The sequence below is a fragment of the Phodopus roborovskii genome, unplaced genomic scaffold, assembly GCF_943737965.1.
Source record: "Phodopus roborovskii unplaced genomic scaffold, PHOROB, whole genome shotgun sequence".
In the NCBI taxonomy this organism is placed as follows: Eukaryota; Metazoa; Chordata; class Mammalia; order Rodentia; family Cricetidae; genus Phodopus; species Phodopus roborovskii.
This window is the reverse complement of record NW_026126616.1, coordinates 1,014,113-1,033,074: the sequence shown is the minus strand read 5'-3', so window position 1 is coordinate 1,033,074 and position 18,962 is coordinate 1,014,113. Positions and strand designations below refer to the sequence as shown.

The following is an 18,962-nucleotide window of genomic DNA, read 5'->3' as shown; positions in this document are numbered from 1 at the left end:
CTACAATCCTAGCATTCAGGAGATGGATGAGGGAGGATGGGTATGGGTTCAAGGACAGCCTGGGATACATAGCTAATTCCAGGCCAGTTGGGTTACAGTGTAAGTCCTATCACAAAAAAAAAAAAAAAAAAAAAAACCACAAACCAAAACCAACAACACCACAAACACACACCTCAAACAAAAAGGAGTTACAGGTTGTAAAGCCAAGCCTTGGCACTGCATAAGATGCAGTCACTGTTGTGAGGGAGGAAACAGAACTGAGCACCAGGGCATGAAGAGCTTGCACCAACACAACACTCCACAAACTACTGGAGGAGTGTGACCCTGCACACTGTAATCAAAAGTAGACACAGCTGTGTCAGTGAATGCTGCCCAGACTTTGTCATTATGCCACAGTGCATTTCTAGGGCCTGACATGCAGACTAAGCCTGAGGAGGAACAACTTGAGGCTATTACTCTGCATCTTTTCAAGAAAATTACAAAAACGAGGCAATAAGAAATGCACTGAAATTATAATACCCATAGGACCATTGTTAGAATGCTCTGGCCCTAGCTGGTGGACCTGTTTGGGAAGGATAAGGAGGTGTGGTCTTGTTGGGGGTGAGGCATTGGGACAGGCTTTGAAGCTTCTAAGAATTTCTGCCATTCCCAGAGCTCTCTGAACCCTAGCTCTCAATTGTTCTGCGGAAGATCACTAGGTAATGGTTACTGCTCTTGTACATGTAAAATTCACTAATTTAAGGAAATGAGAGAAACATAAGGCAGCTGTGTAAGTTAATTCAAGTTTGGCTCCTTCAGTTCCATTTTCCAAAGTGTGTAGTGGTAAGAATGCAAGGATTCGGGAAGCTGGTTCTTGCCTCTGCTCACCAGCCACTAATGCTCTCAGGCACGCCCTTTCCTTTCTGAATAATGTCTACACCGACGCAAAGGCATGCATTTCTCTCTTCTGGTGCTGCCAGGGTTTCATTCAACCTGTACTATGGCTTCTCTTAAACTCTTATAAAATTGTTCTGAAGCTAAAATAATAATTCAGGAAGCTAAATCATTAAAACAGATTTATTATTACTGAATTTCTTTTCCAGGCAGGGTTTGTCTGTGTATCCCTGGCAGCCCTGGAACTCACTATGTAGACCACCAGGCTGGTCTCAAACTCAAGAGATCTTCCCGCCTCTGCCTCCTGAGAGCTGGGATTAAATGAATGCACCACCACCCCGGCTTAAATAAAAGAATTTTAATAGTTTAACCTCTAATAGGGCTTCAATGACTTAACTCTGCTTAGTAAGGAGAGAACACGTATTCAAGGACAGTGTGAACTGGAACTCTGATTAGTGATTCTTTCTGGCCACAATGTAGACAAACTGGGGCATCTTTCAGAAAAGCTCTGGGGAGAAATGACACGTGGCGGAAGCCTTCCTAAGCTTCCTCATTTACTTACAGTGAGTGAATCTGTCCCCCTGGATGGTGACAGCCCTCAGGGTTTTGACTGCAGAAGGAAGACAACTGGAATGCGACTGTTTGTAACAATGGCGACAAGAAAGGTGATGCCTGGTTTCCTTGACTTTTTTCTTATTATTGGAATTTAGTGAGCATTATTAATTTGTTATTCAGTATATATTTTTAAAAAGCCTGTCATATAACAGCATGCTTCTACATCTTGATTCAAATTTATCCTTTTAGTTACATTTGAAATAAAGTTACATTGATTTTGTGTGTGTGTGTGTGTGTGTGTGTGTGTGTGTGTTTTACTGAGAACTGGACCCATGTTCTATGCAAATGCTCTCCTACTGACCCACACCCTCACTGTGCTGTGTGTGTTACTACTCAGGACAGGAAATGAAAAGCCAATGGTTATATTAGTATACATTAAGTGCCTTTTGTATGAAGCTGCCTAATGGAACCCAGTAGGGAGGGTGACTGGGAGTGGCAGCTAGCCCGTAGAGCCCAGGGAGCCAGGATAACACTGTCTGGTTGTGCCGAATGGCCCACAGTGCTAATGAGCACTTTACATAAAACTGGATGACGAAGCACGGACTATTCCCATTTTAAGATGGTAAGATGAAGACAGAAAGGCAAGGTCGTGCCCAATGTCTCAAAGCTGACGCCAGGGAGAAGACGGGCTTTGACTTTGGAAACCACTCTCTTAACTGATTGATTTGCAGCAATAAGACCATTAAGTGATAAACAAATGAGATTTTGAATCTTCCAGATAACTCTGAAGAATACCATTTTGCTAGATAATGCCTATTCTTTCATTCGAAATGGTGACACGTGGCTTCCATTATTTGTCTCCGTAATTTGTATCACACCTCACACAATTCTCTTACACAAAACAAACAAGATGAAAAAGTGAACACCAAGTACACAAGATTCCATATTTGCATACACTTTACTAACAAAGTCACTTCCGCTATAAATGAACAAAAAGGAGGGGAGACAAAGGGAACTGAGCGTTGGAGCAGCTGCACACACGGCTTTACCAGGAACCGTCCACGCTAACAGAGGCATCGCCTGCTCATTTTGATTCTGTATGTTTTCTAAAGCGTTATTACCAAACACTGCAAAATTAGGTTAAACAATGATGTTAAGAAAAATGTTTCCTAAACTTTTAACAAAGTCTTTTAAGAAAGTCTAAAAACTTCCTATTTTCCTGCAATGACTCTCAAAACTTGAGTTTTATATCAGAATATCTGTTAACTTTAACTTTTACCATACATGAAAAATTATCAAAAATATACCGATGAGTCTATACTAACTGTGACTATATTTACATTAAGCAAATCTTTTGCCAAGTTCTTTATATACAAATTAGCACTTGTCCTATGTGATATTCATTAAAAAGTTAAAAACCACAGAAATGTTATTAGAAATAATATGTTCAAAATCTAACTGTTTTCCATGAATGAAGGACATTTTTAAATAATTTAAATGAAGAGTCCTGACTGTCCCACCAACTTCAGCTGTGCCAGAACTCCTCCTCCATGCTTTCTGTGATTTAAAGGAAAAACAATTAAAACTTTGCTGCAAGGAATTAAATAATAAAAAACTGATGCACATTTACTAACTTTAAGAAATTTATAATTAGGTGACATAAAAACTAAGTGATAATATAAACAGTTTACAATAACCAAAAATATGAAAAATAATCTTTAAAAACCGGCAAAAGTAGCCATAAATGCTTTCCTTATTAAGTCACAAAATAGTATCACAAATTCAATTATATTGTGTGTAGACGCCATTTTCAATACTTCTAAGAAGTTCCAGCATTGCTTAAAAATTAATGACTTAGGTTTTGGAAGCGGCGCAACCGTGAAGATAAATACATGACCTGAGCATATGGTGAGTTTGTGCAATCCTAGCATTCAGGAAGATGACATGAAAGGACCACTTGCAAGTATGAGACTAGCCTGTGCATGAGTTCAAGGGTAGCCTGCCCTACAATCATGTTTCAAACCTCTTCCCTCCTTAATTACAATATTGAGAGTAAAGGTTTGAGGTGAAGGTTTTAGAGGGATTACATTGAAGTTTCTGAAATAAGGAGGCTCCTTTGTTTTAGGCTCATAGTCATAGCTTAAGAAAACCTCATCTTCAAAACAAAAGCTTTTCAGAGTGAAATAATGGGTTCAGGGAGCATGGCTCTGAGTGTGGTGCTATGCCCACTACAGGGGCTTCTCCCCGGTTCAATCATGAAGGGGGTCTATGAGAACGGTTTATATGTCAGAGAATAGATCAGCCCTCATTTGTTAGTTATTTTAGGTTAGATCTGTACTAAAGCAGGGAAGAAAACCTAAGTATTTACCATGTCAGTTACTGCTCTGTCGCTGGACTTTGGGACCAACACTCTGTGAATCCTCTTCCTGACTAGGGCGCTTCCCGCTGCTGAGGCCAGTGCCCATGGAGCTTCTCCCTACACATTTACAAATGCACAGGTGAGGAGGGCCAGGAGGAGGGCAGTGAGCCTGAGGGCTTGCTTTCCCTTACCTTGCTTTAGCAGCTGAGTTTGCTGACTGTCTCCGTGAGCATAATGTAAAATACCACTTCCTTGAGAGCAACCTGTATTTGAAACAAAAGAAAATGAGTTCAAAACTTAAGATGCTTAAGATGTATATATTAGGACCATAAAGCCTTTTTTTCCCCCTTAAGTATCTGTATTTAACTTTTCTTAATCTTTGAGTCAAAAATCACAATCTCAAAATCAAGAAAACTAACATTCAGGCTGACTACTGACAGTTTAAGGCAAAGCCACTGGTTGTACTTTATTTTATGTGTAGTGTTTACATGTATGTAGTTTTGTGTGTATGTACATGTCATACATGTGCTCATATATGTGGAGATCAGAGGTTTTTAGACATCTTTCTCTACTGCTCTCTACCTTAATTTTTCAGACAAGGCCTCACACTGAGCCCAGAGCTCACCAACTGGCTAGACTGGGCGGCCAGTGGGTTCCGGGTACTCATTTCCTGCTGGTGCCAGGGCTACAGATGTACATCACACCATCTAGTTTTTACACGTGCGAGCCCTTGCACAGCACACTCTGTCAAGTGAGCCATCTTATTATTTTTAAAGCTTTATTTTATTTTTAGTCGTGTGTGTGTGGGGGGGATGTGCCTATGAGTGCTAGTGCCCACAGAAACACCAGAATCCCTGGAGCTGGAGTTACAGGTAGTTTTAAACCACCCTAAGTGGAGGCTGGGAACTGAACTCTGGTTCTTCCCAAGCACAGTATGTGTGTATGCCTAACTACAGAGCCACCTCTGTAGGTCTCTTTTTCTAACATACATTCCTTTACCAGACGGTAACTGGGAATGAGACCATGAAGACAAACAGGCAGCAGAGAGAAAAGACAGACACCCTTCCTTTAGTCCTGCCCTAGTGTTCCATAGTCTTCTGTCAGAGCCCTTTCAACATGCCCTCACTGCAGAAAATGGAGTAAGAGCCTTCTCCTGAAAGTCAAACAGTCCAGGTCTGTTACCCAAGCCATTTTATTAACCCTTTCAAGAAGAAACTGGCTTCCTACACAGCAAAGTTTTACATTTTTTTTTTTTTTTGGTCATTGTGCCCAAGTTATGAAAAGAATATGTAAGCCAGGAGTAATACATGTCTGCAACCCCAGAAATGAGGGACAGGGGCAGGACAGAGACATCAGAAATTCAAGATTTACTACAAAGTGAGTTCAAGGCCCAAGCCAGACTTGGTTACATGAAACTGTCTCAAAAAACAAAACAAAACAAACAAAACCCCCCAAACTCAAAACACACCAGAGAGGAAGAGAGAAAAAGAAAATACAACCACATGGCCCATAGGGTAAGTCAGCTCAAGGTTATACTTGTTTGTTGGGCAGTGGTGACACACGCCTTTAGTCCCAGCACTGGAGAGGCAGAGGCAGGCCAATCTCTGTGAGTTCGAGACCAGCCTGGTCTACAAGAGCTAGTTCCAGGACAGGCTCCAACACCACAGAGAAACCCTGTCTCGAAAAATCAAAAACAAAACAAACAAACAAAACAGATTATACTTATTTTTGCTGGGCACAGTGGTGTATACTTGCAATCCCAACACTGGGGAAGTCAAGGCAGGAAGCCTGCCGCAAGTTTGAGGCTAGCCTGGTTTACACAGCAAGTTCCAGGCCAGCTGTGGCTGTGACTTATAGCAAAACCCCGTTTAGTAAAGAAATAAATGAATGCTGAAAAGACTACATGCTTTTTCCTTTTATTGAGAATAGATGCTTTTCTCATACAATATATCCTGATTAATTTGCCCTCCCCTACCAGTTCCTCCCTACTACACCCCCCCAATGTTGATCCACTCTCTGTCTCTCATTAGAAAAGAACAGGATTTTAAGAGATAACAACCAAACATGACAAAATATAGTAAGATAAAACAAAACCACCACATCAAGGCTGGACAAGGAAAACCAACAGAAGGAAAAGAGTCCAAAGAGCAAGCACAACAGAGCCTACAGCCAGGAGTCCCATAAAAATACTAAGCTGAAAGCTCTAAGATATAAACAGAGGACCTGGTACAGACCTGAATAGCCCGTGCATGGTGCTGCAAGACTATTATTTCTAATAAATGCTTATCAAATTTCTTTGGATAAAGAATTGCATTTTTACAGGTACTCAGAATCTGGAAACTGGCTATCTTAGATCGATTTGTCCTTGGAAAAGTATATTTTTATCCTATGATAAAGAAGCAAGTCATAGCGTGATGGTGCACACCTTTGATCCCAGCACTCAGGAGGCAGAGGCAGAGGCAGGTGGATCTCTGTGAGTTTGAGGCCAGCCTGGTCTAAAGGGTGAATTCTAAAGCAGCCAGAGCTACACGGAGAAATCCTATCTTAGAAAACTAAACCAAACCAAATCAAACCAAGTCAAACCAAAGAAAAACAAAACAAAACAAAACCCAAACAAACCAAAGCCACCAAAAAAGAAAAGAGACACTACCCTTGATACTTCAATTAATAGTCTTAAATTTTTGATTCTGTCATTCAAAGAATGGCCATTTTCTAATTATACTGAAAGCATACAACGTTTAAACTTGATATGGGGACAGGGTCACCATATTTAGGACTTGTCATGAATGACTGTATAGCATTACCTACACCTTCATGAATCTGCATTCATGTTTCTAAAGTCATTGAAATTTCCACCTAAATATACAACATGGTAAGTTCATGTATCACATTACAATAAAAGGACAACCCTCTTTTTGAGTAGGGTCTTAGTATGTGTGTCTCATTCAGGCTGACTCTGACCCTGAGAATCTTACTGAGTACACATGTGCACCAATCCTGATAACAAACCCATCTTAACAACTGTTCTTCCTTATACTGATCTGTGTTTTATGCAGTTGCTGCAGATACTTGGGACACGATGATTAAGACAGAGGCTCTATACCACAGGACTCATAACATAAACTCTAGTTACAGTGTTCCTAGGACATGGTGCTGGTTCTGAAGAGGGAAATATCAGCCACAGAAAGGTCTTTTGACAAGTCAGAGAATAGTAACAACCTTGGTGTCAGTTTCTCAAGTCTATCAATTCTATTCCTTCATCGGATACTAAGTGATAACCTCAGAGCTGGTGTGCACAGACAGACAGACAGAGCCATACACACACACACACACACACACACACACACACACACACACACACACACACACACACACACAAATTCCTTATCTCTATGCCTTCAGAGTCTTTACTGCACAGTTATTCTTAAAACATGCTGACAGCATGTAAGATATGAATAAATAAAAATATCATTTTTTCTTTTTCTTTTTTTCGAGACAGAGTTTCACTGTGTGACAGTCCTGGCTGTTCTGAACTCACTCTGTAGACCAGGCTGGCCTCAAACTCATAGAGATCCACCTGCCTCTGCCTCCCAAGTGCTAGGATTAAAGGTGTCTGCCACCACCACCTGGCAAAAACAACATTTTACTATGATGTGGTGTGTGTGTGTGTGTGTGTCTGTGTGCATAATCTGTAGGAGTTCTTTCCTTCTATCATGTGGGTCCTAAGGATCAAATTCAGGTGGTCAGGTTTGGCAGCAGGTACTTTCCTGTGCCAACTTGCCTACTTGAAAATAACTTTTTAAAAAAGCATTTCCTACCAAGTGTAGTTATGCATGCTTGTAATCTCAGCATTCAGGAGTCCAAAACAGGCTGCTCTTGAGCTTGAGGACAAACTAGGCTATACAGTAAGACATTATCTTGAAAACAAAAGCAGCTATTTCCATGACCATGGCATGGCTCAGCTGGTAGACTACAAAGCACACACAGACTGTGGGTGTGATTGCAGCACTGGAAAAATAAATCTTGTTCCAGAAAATTTTGTAAGGACAAAACCTGACCATTTCCCCTTAATGTTATACAACCAATAGCATAGAATGGGTTTTCACTAATAAAATTCTAACTTAAAAACTACTAAAACATATTGGAAATTTTCTGGCTATAATAAGGAAGTCACACACAAACTACAATGGCTATGACAGCATGGACAAGACCTGCACAAAACCAGGGCAGACAAAATCCCAGCTGTGGGAGGGAATTATCAACTCCTTCCTTGAGGAGCTAGCTTGAGGAGATACTGGCAACTGATGGCTACTGGGAAAGGAGTCAGCTTTCTTCATGGATGTGGCTCTACTTGGACTAAAAAGAGCACAGGGTATTGGAATAGCATGTGTGAGGGATTGGAGGAGACAGAATGGGGTGGACTTGATTAAAACACTATATGCATGTATGAAATTCTCAATAAAAGACTCTGAAGGGAAAAGACTAAACTGTAATAGGGTGTTGGTTAGCTGGACCTATACAAAGCATCTTTTCTCTTATATTTTTCTGAATTACACTGAAAATTATTATTTTATTGCTTCTCCCTAAAATGAATCAGTCATGCCTATTGTTCATTATAGGTCTATGTGTAGTATGGGGAAGGAGCCTGTAATAGGTCTTCTAACACAGTTACCTAAATGCTTATGGTGGTTAATGCTGTCAGTATGACAAAATCTGCAATCACCTAAGAGATAAGTCTCTGGGCATTCTTATGGGCAGCATCTTTCCATACTGGGGTCCCAACTCAATAAAGCAACATCTGCCATTTGCTTCTCCACTGTAAATGACATGTGACCAGATACCTTAAATTCTGTCTACCATCACTTCCTGGTGATAGCAGATCTATCCTTGACTGTGAGCTAAAATAGTCCCTTTCTCCCTCACATTGCTCTTGTGAAGATATCTTATCACAACAAAATGAGTAATTCACCCAGTGGGCCCCAGGGACTGAATTCAGTTCATTAGGTATCTGAGAGAGGTGAGCTTCTGATTTTCAAACAAATCCACAGTTTCTTATGAGATCTCATTTGCAAAACCAAACACCAAACCTGCCAGCTATGTCATGTCCATAATCCTAGCACCCTGCAGGGAAAATGAATTTGAGGCAGGTCAGACTGTGTCAAATAAAAAAAATGAGGTAGGGCAGAGATGGGGCTCAGTTGGTAGAGTTCTTGCCTAGCATGCAGGCACTCTGATGAGGGTCACATAAAACCATAGGAAAACACGGGTATTTATATTATGAATCGTAACAGCAGCAACATTAGTTATGAAGTAGCAATGAAAATAATTTCATGTTTGGGTGTAAAGGGTGCAGAACCCCTGCTTTATAAATAGCACTTGCAAGATGCTGTTTTTTCTGTCTGGCTCACAGTGTTTTTGAGGTCATACATATGGTACATGTGTTATCATATTGCTCTTTTATAAATACTTTATTGTATGGACACACTACAAGTAAAGTTGCCATAAACAACTGTTAGCTTGTGGGGAACATATGTTTTCTTTTGAGAAACTAGTTAGGAATGGAATTTGGGGGGCTGCATAGTAAATTCATGCTTGCTTTTTTCAAACTGCTGCCATTTTACACTCACAGCTTCCAGGTTTTTCCTGTGTCTTTGTTTTGCCTTTTTCACAGCATTAGCGTTTCTCCACTACTCTAGCAGGTACACAGGAACCGTCTAGCCCCAGGTTGCCTGGTGGCTGGTCACGCTATGGGTGTGTGTCAAGCACTCCCTCACAACACTTCAACCTGCATTTATTTCTCTGATGAATACTAATACTGATGAATACAGTTTTTAATGGAAAAAATTATACCAAAAATTAAATTAAAACTAAACCAGATTTAGTTTTAGGGAACAGATGGTGGCTATTTCACTAAAAAATAAAGTACATTATGACATAATTGGGTCTGTAGCTCATTTCCTGAGCTATAATTTACAAGTATAAAAATGAAAAACAAGAGTTATCTGTATTTTCAGAGATGAAGAACTCCCAGTCATTAATAAGAGAGCTGCCTGTGTAGCTCAGAAGTAGGACACAACACAGAACACCATTGGGTCATGAACTTCCATGAGCCTTGTGAGGCTCTCACAGGAAAGATAGGTGCTGGGCATAAAGCAATGGAATTGAGAAGCATCTGAGTCTTTTTAAGCGAACTGGGTAGACAGTGACGGGAGAAAGTTCTAACCCGTGCAGTCCAAAACCTGGAGATCTCACAACAGGTCAGCATCTATTCTAAAAGATTTTTTCTCCACCTGACAACTAAACACTAATCCACCTAAAACACACAAGGCCCAGGTCCTTCAGCTCTCAGTGATTCTCTCCTTGCAGTCCACTCAACTACACAGAGGCTGGAGATATACGTGTATACATAGCTCATCACTTTTCCCCTCCACATTTCATTTGGATGGGGAGACCTGTGTAGGTTCTATACGTCTTTTAAATGTCTCAAAGAAAGGACTCCAAAAGTGGTGTAGGCAAACATTTATATGAGTATATAGTATTTCATGATAAATCCTTCTACTATGAAAAATGATCTCACTGTATAAATTTATGAAGCAAAAATAGCCATTTATACTTGTTATCAGGCTTTTAGTGGACTCAGGAGCAATGTGTGTGCCATCACTGTTCACCAGACAGGCATCTGGAGCCAACTCTACCATCCCTCCACTTCCTGTCAGTCATCACAGTGCTCCATCCCTCCACTTCCTGTCATCACAATGCTCCATCCCACAAACGATGTGCAATTTTAAAGACAGCTTTTTAAAAAGCAATGCCCATCCCCATGAGGCTCACTCACTAGCCTCTGCATGTTACCAAGCATAGAAATGTGTCACCTACTTCCACCGCTGCCAGAGCTTGGGACACTTTCTCCAGGAGCATAGCCCAGGAGCCCTCCATTCCCATTAGGATTAGAAGGGACCGATGCAAGAAGACCTAAAGGGAAACATGTTTTTATTAAATTATGACTAACACAAAATTCAATGATAGCTATAGAGCTGACAAAGAGACAAATCAAAAATAACCGGTGACTGACATACCTAGCCCTCTGTACCGGGAAAGCTGCTGATAGATCTGCTTCATTCTTTCAATATTCAAACGGCTTGCCTCAGCATGGTTTACCATTGGTTTGGGGTAGTTAACTCCTATTAAACACTTGGCTACCTTCTGGATACCTTCTGGCGCATTCCAAGGATCATAGATGTATTTTGCAGGGAAGCCTCTTAGGACAGGCAAATAACGCCTTTTGGGAGAAGAGAATTTTTTAATGAATTGCATTATAAGCACATTACAACAAATATGAACTATGAGCAACAAAAAGCAAATCAATATCACTTAAATGATATGCTTATTTTTCTCAGCTGCCCATTAAGAATACAGAATACCTTGAATTCAGTGATGAGCCTGCCTCTGCCTCCTGGGTGCTGGGATTAAAAGTGTGCACCACCATGGCCCGAAAGACTAGGAAATACTCTTTAGTGTCACTTAAACAGAAAAAGTTCTTCCTTGCAGTAGCTATCTCAAAGCACAGAGACATCACCCTTGCTAAACCTGATATAGTCTCCACTGGAGTCTGAATCCACACGAGCATCACCCTTGCGTACCTGATGTAGTCTCCATTGGGATCTGTCCTCCTACCAAAGCCAACAGGGCAGTAGCAGTGGAAGAACTGCTGGAAAAAGGAGCTGCAGGACAGCCACATCCAGCTCCCAGCATTTATGCTCCAGTCTGCATCAAGCAGTAACTCTTCAAAGACCTTCAGAAAGGACAGCAGCCAATTAATCCACACATTACTCAAAGACCTTCAGAAGGGACAGCAACTGACTAATTTACACACACGTGTTTATTCAAAGAACATTTTAAAGGTCACTGTAGATCAAAGGTCAAGACAAGAAATCTGAGCAGAATTGTAAAATTAAACATTCCAAAATAGGTTTTGTTCTAACATGCAATTTCAGGAAAATAATGCATTAGAAATACAGTTTTCTTTCCTTCTCTGCTTTGTACTTGTGGATCAGATGTAGCTCTTAACGACTGCTACAGTTTCACACACTTTCATCCCTGCTGTCATGCTACCTGTTATGATGGTCACAGATTCCACTACCCTCTGAAACCAGGACCCCAGTCAAGTGCTCTCTTTCATAAGTTCCTTAGTCATGGTATTTTGTCATGACAATAGTAACTAAGTAACTAAGACAATACCCTGAAAGTGCTATTGTAGGGAGAGTAAAAATATTACTCAGATCATTGACTTTTAAAGAAGTGTAAGATATTAGTAAATTAGATTTTGTTGTTGTTTTGCTTTTTTGAGACACGGCTTCTCTGTGTAATAGCTCTGGCTATCCTGGACTACTCTTTGTAGACATGGCTGGCCTCAAACTCAATGAGATTCTCCTGCCTGCCTCCTGAGCATCAGGATTAAAGGCATGCGCCATCACCATCAGGCAGTAACCTACTTTTAAGAAAGCAAAAACAGGCAGGTGGTGGCAGCACACAACTTAATCCCAGCACTTGGGGGCAGAGGCAGGCAGATTTCTGAGTTAAAGGCCAGCCTGGTCTATAGAATGAGTTCCAGAACAACACAGAGAAATGATGTCTCAAAAAAAAAAAAAAAAAAAAAAAAAAAACCCAAAACAAAAAAACCCAAACCTTTTTAGTGTTTTAATGAACAAACAACAACAACAAAACAACAAAAAGAAAGAAAGAAATCAAAACTATTACCAACTAAATCACAAAACAAAGTCTAGAAGCATGGTATAAGACAAAGGGAACATGCCAGTATAGCATTGCATTTTAAATTTCAAATGCTCTGATGCAAAAGAAAACACAAATAAATAGTATATTAACAAACAAACTTGTTAAGTAGGTACTAGGAGATGAAAATAAATTAAGAATCCAACAATTAACAACAATTAAACAACAACAACAACAACAACAACAAAAAAAAACGAGATTAGAAATAGTCCTTGAGGGGTGAGATGGTTCACTGGGGAAGCGTGCTTGCTGCCAAGCCTGATGACTCGAGTTCAATTCCCAGAACCCATATGGTGGAATGAACCAACTCTTATAAGCTGTCCTCTGACTTTGTCACAGAGACTCACACACAGAAGCAGACACACATGTTAATTTCAAAAGTCTTGCTTTTTATAAAAAAACAGTCTTTGAATTGGCAAAATTTATGAGACAGCAACAGGTAAACATAAATGTAAGTCTTCCACATAACTATATGGTGATGCCAGAAAATACAGTATGCTTCAGTGTCTGAATGAAAGGCTTACTAAAATGGTAAAATGACTTATAGCTTAAACTTCATGTAATAGGAACTCACTATTTCTAAGAGCTCATGGGTGAATATGACAGAAACTCTCACCTATAAATACGCTTATCCAATAAAGTACTTTTCTTACTCTTAAAGACAGGCCTACCATGTAGCCCAGGCTGGCCCTGGGTGCAGATCTTCTCATGTCTATCATGCTGCATGGGATTACAATCTTGCACCAGGGGAGAGTTCCAGTGATGAGCAGTAACCATTTTCTTTTCCTTTTTTTGATTTTTGGAGACAGGGCTTCTCTGTATTGCTTTGGAGCCAGTCCTGGAACTCACTCTGTAGACCAGGCTGGCCTTGAACTCAGAGAGATCCAGCTGCCGCTGCCTCCCAGGTGCCGGGCTTAACCACAGAAATAACTTTTGGTTAAGCAATTTAACTAGCTCCTGTTTGAGTTTAGCACCTTGCTCTCCAAAACAGTGTCTACACTGTGGGCACTACATGTTTACCCACTGAAAAGCCAATCTACAAAACAGACAAGTGTCCCCCCCCACACACATACCACCCCACCAACCTCTTCCTCATCTCAAGATGGCCTTCTCCTTAGCCTCCCAGGCTGGTCAGATTTCAGACATGCACTGGAACATCTAGGTGTAGAACAGACTTCCAAATGTTTCTGTAATAGCTACAGGTTCCTGCAAATGCTTCATCAGTCAGAACACCCACCTTCATCCCTTCCTCCCAGCTGATCCACAGGTCACCACGTGTCAGGAAACAAGCAACTGCATGCCTGGCTAAATGGTGAATCCAGCCCTCCTGACGAAGTTGTGTCATGATGGCATCAATCCATGGAAAGCCTGTCCGGCCTTCTGCCCATTTGGCCAGAGCCTCAGGATTTTTATCCCAAGGAATTTGAACACAGATGGGGTTCCCTTCCATTTTGTCAAAGCGTGGGTTGTTTGTTGCTGCCGTATAGAAAAATTCACGCCACAGAAGTTGTCCATACAGAGAAAGGGGAGGGGAACTATTCTTCTTTACCTGCCATTAAAAAGCATAGGAGTATTATCAGAAAAAAAATATTAAAGGTACTTCAAAAAAAAAAAAAAAAAAAAAAAAAAAAAAAAAACTGCTCTGACTTTAGATAATACCTTTTTATAGAGATCTGTTAACTTGAAATAAAATAGCCGACATGATAAGCAACCAAATCGGAGATAAGGACTGAGTCCAGTTGGGCTTGCAAGTAGGGAATTTGCATTCATTCTAGGTCTTTCAAAGTTTGCCACCCAGGCCTAGAAAAAACACAGAGATGGTTACATTAACTTCTTCATTCATGTTATGAGTGTTAGAATTATGGTAGTGAGAGAGCCTAGCAGTGCCACCAAGCCTGAAGACATGAGCTCAATCCCCCAGCCTTGCACAAACAGGGAGAACCTACCCAGTGGCATGTGTGCCCCCCACACAAGAGTTCAAAAGTGAGAATATGTTATTATCCCAACTACAAAGTTCTGACTTAGTAACGTTAGAAAGGGTCTAAAAAGGCGAGTTTTCTTTCATTGAAGCCATCCATGCACTTGTGTGATATAAATGACCTTCATATTCCCAGCATCAGGCCCAAAGTACCTTCAATGTGCCTCTATGAACACAGAGGTGAGTGAAATACAACTGTGCCCCTTGCCACTTTCCCCTTCCCTAAGATTTTCAGATGGTCAAATAATGATAGCTGGGAAACATTAAAAAGAAAATTCACACACTTTTAACCCCAGTACTCGGGAGATAGAGGCAGGCAGTTCTCTGTGAGTTCGAGGCCAGCCTGGTCCACAAAGCAAGTTCTAGGACAGGCTCCAGGCTCCAAAGCAATACACAGAAACCCTGTCTCAAAAAATTACAGGTTCTAAATAACTTATTCCAGTATAGATCATAACATTCTATTTTACCATTAGGGATTGTATTAATTTCCTGATGTGTCTAACTTACAAACAAGCTTTATTAAAGGTGATGTGAGTGTGTAAGCATGAGGGCTTCAGCAAAAGGGATTTATAAGGGGAGTGGATAAACATGATCAATATATGTGAGTCTTGAACAACTGATGTATTGGCAGGAATAACAACAGAATAAATAAGTGAAATTACATCATAACATAGCCATAAATGTAGGAACATGGTAAATATAGGACGTTGTATCGTCACTGGTCTCTGGAGTCTGCTGGGCTCTCGGACAGGGAGCGTTACCATAGGTACAATCCCACTCTAGCACTGGTTACGGTCCACTGATACAGATGGGGAACACAGACAACACCATGGCACTAGCAACAAGGAGAACAGTCAAGAGGAAGGAAAATGGCATTTCAACAATGGCTTATGGTGACTGCTCTGACCACTTCTGTCAGTCTTTTGTCAGCTGTCCATGCTTTGTTTTAAAGCCTGTGGGTAAGCCGTCCTGAATGTGCCTGATGCCATCTACACTAGACTGAAATAATTTTGGAAAGTTCATTTGGAAGTGTGAGCAGGGTATATGATCTGTATCGGACCTTTCTTTCCAAATGTCTTTCCAATCGGGTAAGTGCTTCAGTTTCTCCTCCTGGCCACACTGCAGAAGACAAACCATCTGTATCAAAGCCTAAGGAAAGAGAGAAAAGAAAATTATTATCATCATTATTGTTACTATTATGAAACCAAAATAATTTTGTACCAGACCATAGTAACTTGGGGAACAAATCTCTGGGGGGGGGGGGAAATGATGAGAGCAAAATAGAACTCTATAGTCCCACACAGGCTGACAGAGGACTGCACAGGACTATACTGTCCTACACAGGACTACAGACCTACACAGGACTGCTCAGGACTACACTGGCCTACAGAGGACTACACAAGACTGTATAGATCTACACAGGACTGCACAAGCCTACACAGAACTGTAGAGGTCTACACAGGACTACACATAATTGCACAGGTCTATACAGGACTACACAGGACTGCACAGGACTACACAAAACTACACAGGACTGCACAGGATTGCACAGGACTACACAGAACTGTAGAGTTCTACATAGGACTATACAGGTCTACACAGGACTACACAGGACTACACAGAACTGTAGAGTTCTGCACAGGACTACATAGGACTGCTCAGACCTGCCCAGGACTACACAGGCCTGTAATAGGCCTGTATTGGCCTCACCCAACATGAGACCCCTGACCCAAAGACCACAATATGGCTCTTATCTTCAGGATGCACGTCTTCACATGATAGCAGGTCAAATGTTACAGAATATATAAAGTATTCAGACTATGAGGTTTTTTCCCTCTATTTTCCCCTTTACTTTTCTTCCAATAAAAATACATCAGAAGTGAAATTTTCTAAGTGATTTATTATTAACTCTTCAGAAAAATATTTTAAAACTATTTGGGAGTTTCAAACAACGTATTTTGATCATACTCACTCCCCTTACCCATTTCCCTAAAGCTTCCCAGACCCAACCATCGTGACTTTCTGTTCTTTTTTATTTTTCTTAACAACCCATCAGGTCCACTTTGGGCTGCCCATATACTCTGGGTGGACTGCTAACCCCTAAGCACCATATTTATGACGAGTTATACCCACCTAGCTCTTCCAGGGAAGGGACTCCATATCTCTCATCATGGTCATCAGTCAAAGGCGTCATGCACTTTCCTATCACATCCGCAGTGATGGTCTCTGCTGGCATCGCCAGTGGCTCCATTTTGCTGACCAGAGTCTGAAATCTTTTATAAGTTAGAGGTGGCTGGCCACCATTGAGTTCTATGATCCTATTACAAGAGTAAATAAAATACAGTTAGTAAATGACAATATGCTCAACTGATATGATCCAAAAGGCTTAATATCAGAAATTTTATCAATTAAGACCTTTAGAATGAAGCTTCCGATATGACCAGAAAATGTGTTCAAAAGAGTTAATGAATGTAAAAATCATTCACTTTAATTGTTAGCTATTTACTATGTGTTAAATAATATAGTATGCAAACATTAAAATACTGATGTCAAGTATTTAGGACAACAGATAAAAAATAACAGTGGTTCAACTAGCCTACAGGCTGTGTATATAACACCCAATATAAATGGACAAGTGAAAAATGAACTAGTTCATCAAGGAATCTCAGAGGCACCAATAAAACTAAATCAGACTAATAATTACACCAAGAAATAATCAGTAAAAATAAAACATGGCGGGTGTATTTGAGGTTTACACCATGTTGTTACAGAAAACATACAGACAATAGTTGTTCTGAAAAGCAAATGAGCACATTTGTAGTCTGTTAATGTTTTATGGCTAGGGTAGTTAAAACCTACTAGTGTAGCAGAACTCCCAAGTCACCAGTTTCTCCTTAAGTGCAAGCCTCACGTGTGCCTTCGTCTCCAGACGCTCTCACTCTGTGTATCTGCTCCCCTTTTCTTTTCATCTCTGACTCCCTAGTTCCTTTACCAATTTTCATGAAGACTATATTGCTGATTTGTGTTTTGTGTGTGCGCCCTTGTTAAAGACTTCAGCACCGGTGTATCTGTTATGCAGGAGCAATCCCTTATCTGAGCTTTTGTTTTCTGTGGTTTCAGTTACTTGTATTCACCTATGTTACAAAAATACTATGTCTAAACTCATGTAACTTATTATAGCATACTGTTCTAACTGTTCAATACTATTGTTAACTTCCTATAATTTACACTTTACAAACCAAGCTTTATCATGGTGTGATATTTAGACAGACAGCAGAGTGTACACAGGGTTCCAAGTAATTGGTGGTTTTGGGCATCTACCAGGGCTTTGGAATGTCTTCATCATGGATAAAGAAGAATTTCTATGCTAAGGATATATGTACCCCAAATTCAAAATCATTTACATTTGAGTACATTATGTAGCCATTGCTGACCACTAGATACCTCAATCCAGTTACACTTCTAGGAAAAGAACAGCCAGCAGCACTTCCAAAGGTCTGCATTAAGTCTAGACACTGTTTCAAAATAATTAATTATGCTTCTTCACTCCAGCTATTTGTTTACAATTACAGGTTAAATCCAGCTTTATCATTTACAGTGCACTGTGTCTACATTTTTGGTATTACAAATGAGTGAATAAGAATCATAGCAGCCAAATAAAATGCCAAGGGCTTGGTATATATCCACTTAATTCTTCTACAAATCTGATTCTATTATTTCCATTTTATAACCTTACCCAAGTATGTACTTAAAAATGTCTAAGATGGTAAACACCATCATGTATTTTCTTAGAATAGAAGGCACAGCCTTACTTGTCCAGGTCGTATAGTGTATGTGAAATGCGCACGATGACTTCCACTCCAGCCTCAGTGGCCAGCTTCTTGATAGCTGCATCTCGTTCCTTCCCAAAAGGCTCAGAGTCATACTCAATGGAAAGTTTAGTGATGTTCCATTCCTAAAACAAGATGGAAAAGGGGGCAACAATACAATTTTATAATTATGTTCTTCTTATAACATCAAACAACTATACATAAACCAAATTTCAAATATGCAGGTGGAAAACATACAATGTGTCAATGTGAAAACATGCAAATAACAAATATATGCTAACTAGATTAAAGGCATCATGTCAGACTTGAGCCAATCTAGAAACATACTTAAATGACTATACTAAAGTGCTTAGGGAACATTTCTTTCAATTACTTACATTATCTTATTTAATTCTGAATGAAAACCACATCCGATTGGCATTTTGCAGATTTTTTTTTAGGGTCAAGCTCAAGTTCACAGAGACAGAACACATGAGCTTATGCCTGCTGATTCTAAGTACTGCTCCTTAAGAAACCTTTCACATCTGATATTGTGTGAACTGTTTTGCTCAAAATGATTGCTTTCTAACTATTAAAA

General features: G+C 40.2%; 1 protein-coding gene across 2 annotated transcripts in view; it reads right to left on the bottom strand.

Moving 5' to 3' along the window:
• Nucleotides 1-18,962, bottom strand: part of Cry1 (cryptochrome circadian regulator 1) — a 60,075-nt gene that overhangs the window by 9,150 nt on the left and 31,963 nt on the right. The window contains exons 3-13 of one of the 2 annotated variants that reach the window (XM_051206249.1): nucleotides 18,368-18,510; nucleotides 16,689-16,873; nucleotides 15,616-15,704; nucleotides 14,237-14,377; nucleotides 13,815-14,126; nucleotides 11,428-11,579; nucleotides 10,864-11,066; nucleotides 10,664-10,759; nucleotides 3,979-4,050; nucleotides 3,797-3,904; nucleotides 2,233-2,985 (exon numbers count right to left, since the gene is read on the bottom strand). In XM_051206249.1, the coding sequence (XP_051062206.1) occupies nucleotides 3,801-3,904; nucleotides 3,979-4,050; nucleotides 10,664-10,759; nucleotides 10,864-11,066; nucleotides 11,428-11,579; nucleotides 13,815-14,126; nucleotides 14,237-14,377; nucleotides 15,616-15,704; nucleotides 16,689-16,873; nucleotides 18,368-18,510 (1,497 nt within the window). In that variant the 3' untranslated portion in view covers nucleotides 2,233-2,985; nucleotides 3,797-3,800. Of the gene's footprint in view, nucleotides 1-2,232; nucleotides 2,986-3,796; nucleotides 3,905-3,978; nucleotides 4,051-10,663; nucleotides 10,760-10,863; nucleotides 11,067-11,427; nucleotides 11,580-13,814; nucleotides 14,127-14,236; nucleotides 14,378-15,615; nucleotides 15,705-16,688; nucleotides 16,874-18,367; nucleotides 18,511-18,962 lie in introns of those variants that run through there. The other variant, XM_051206250.1, reaches the window with a different exon arrangement.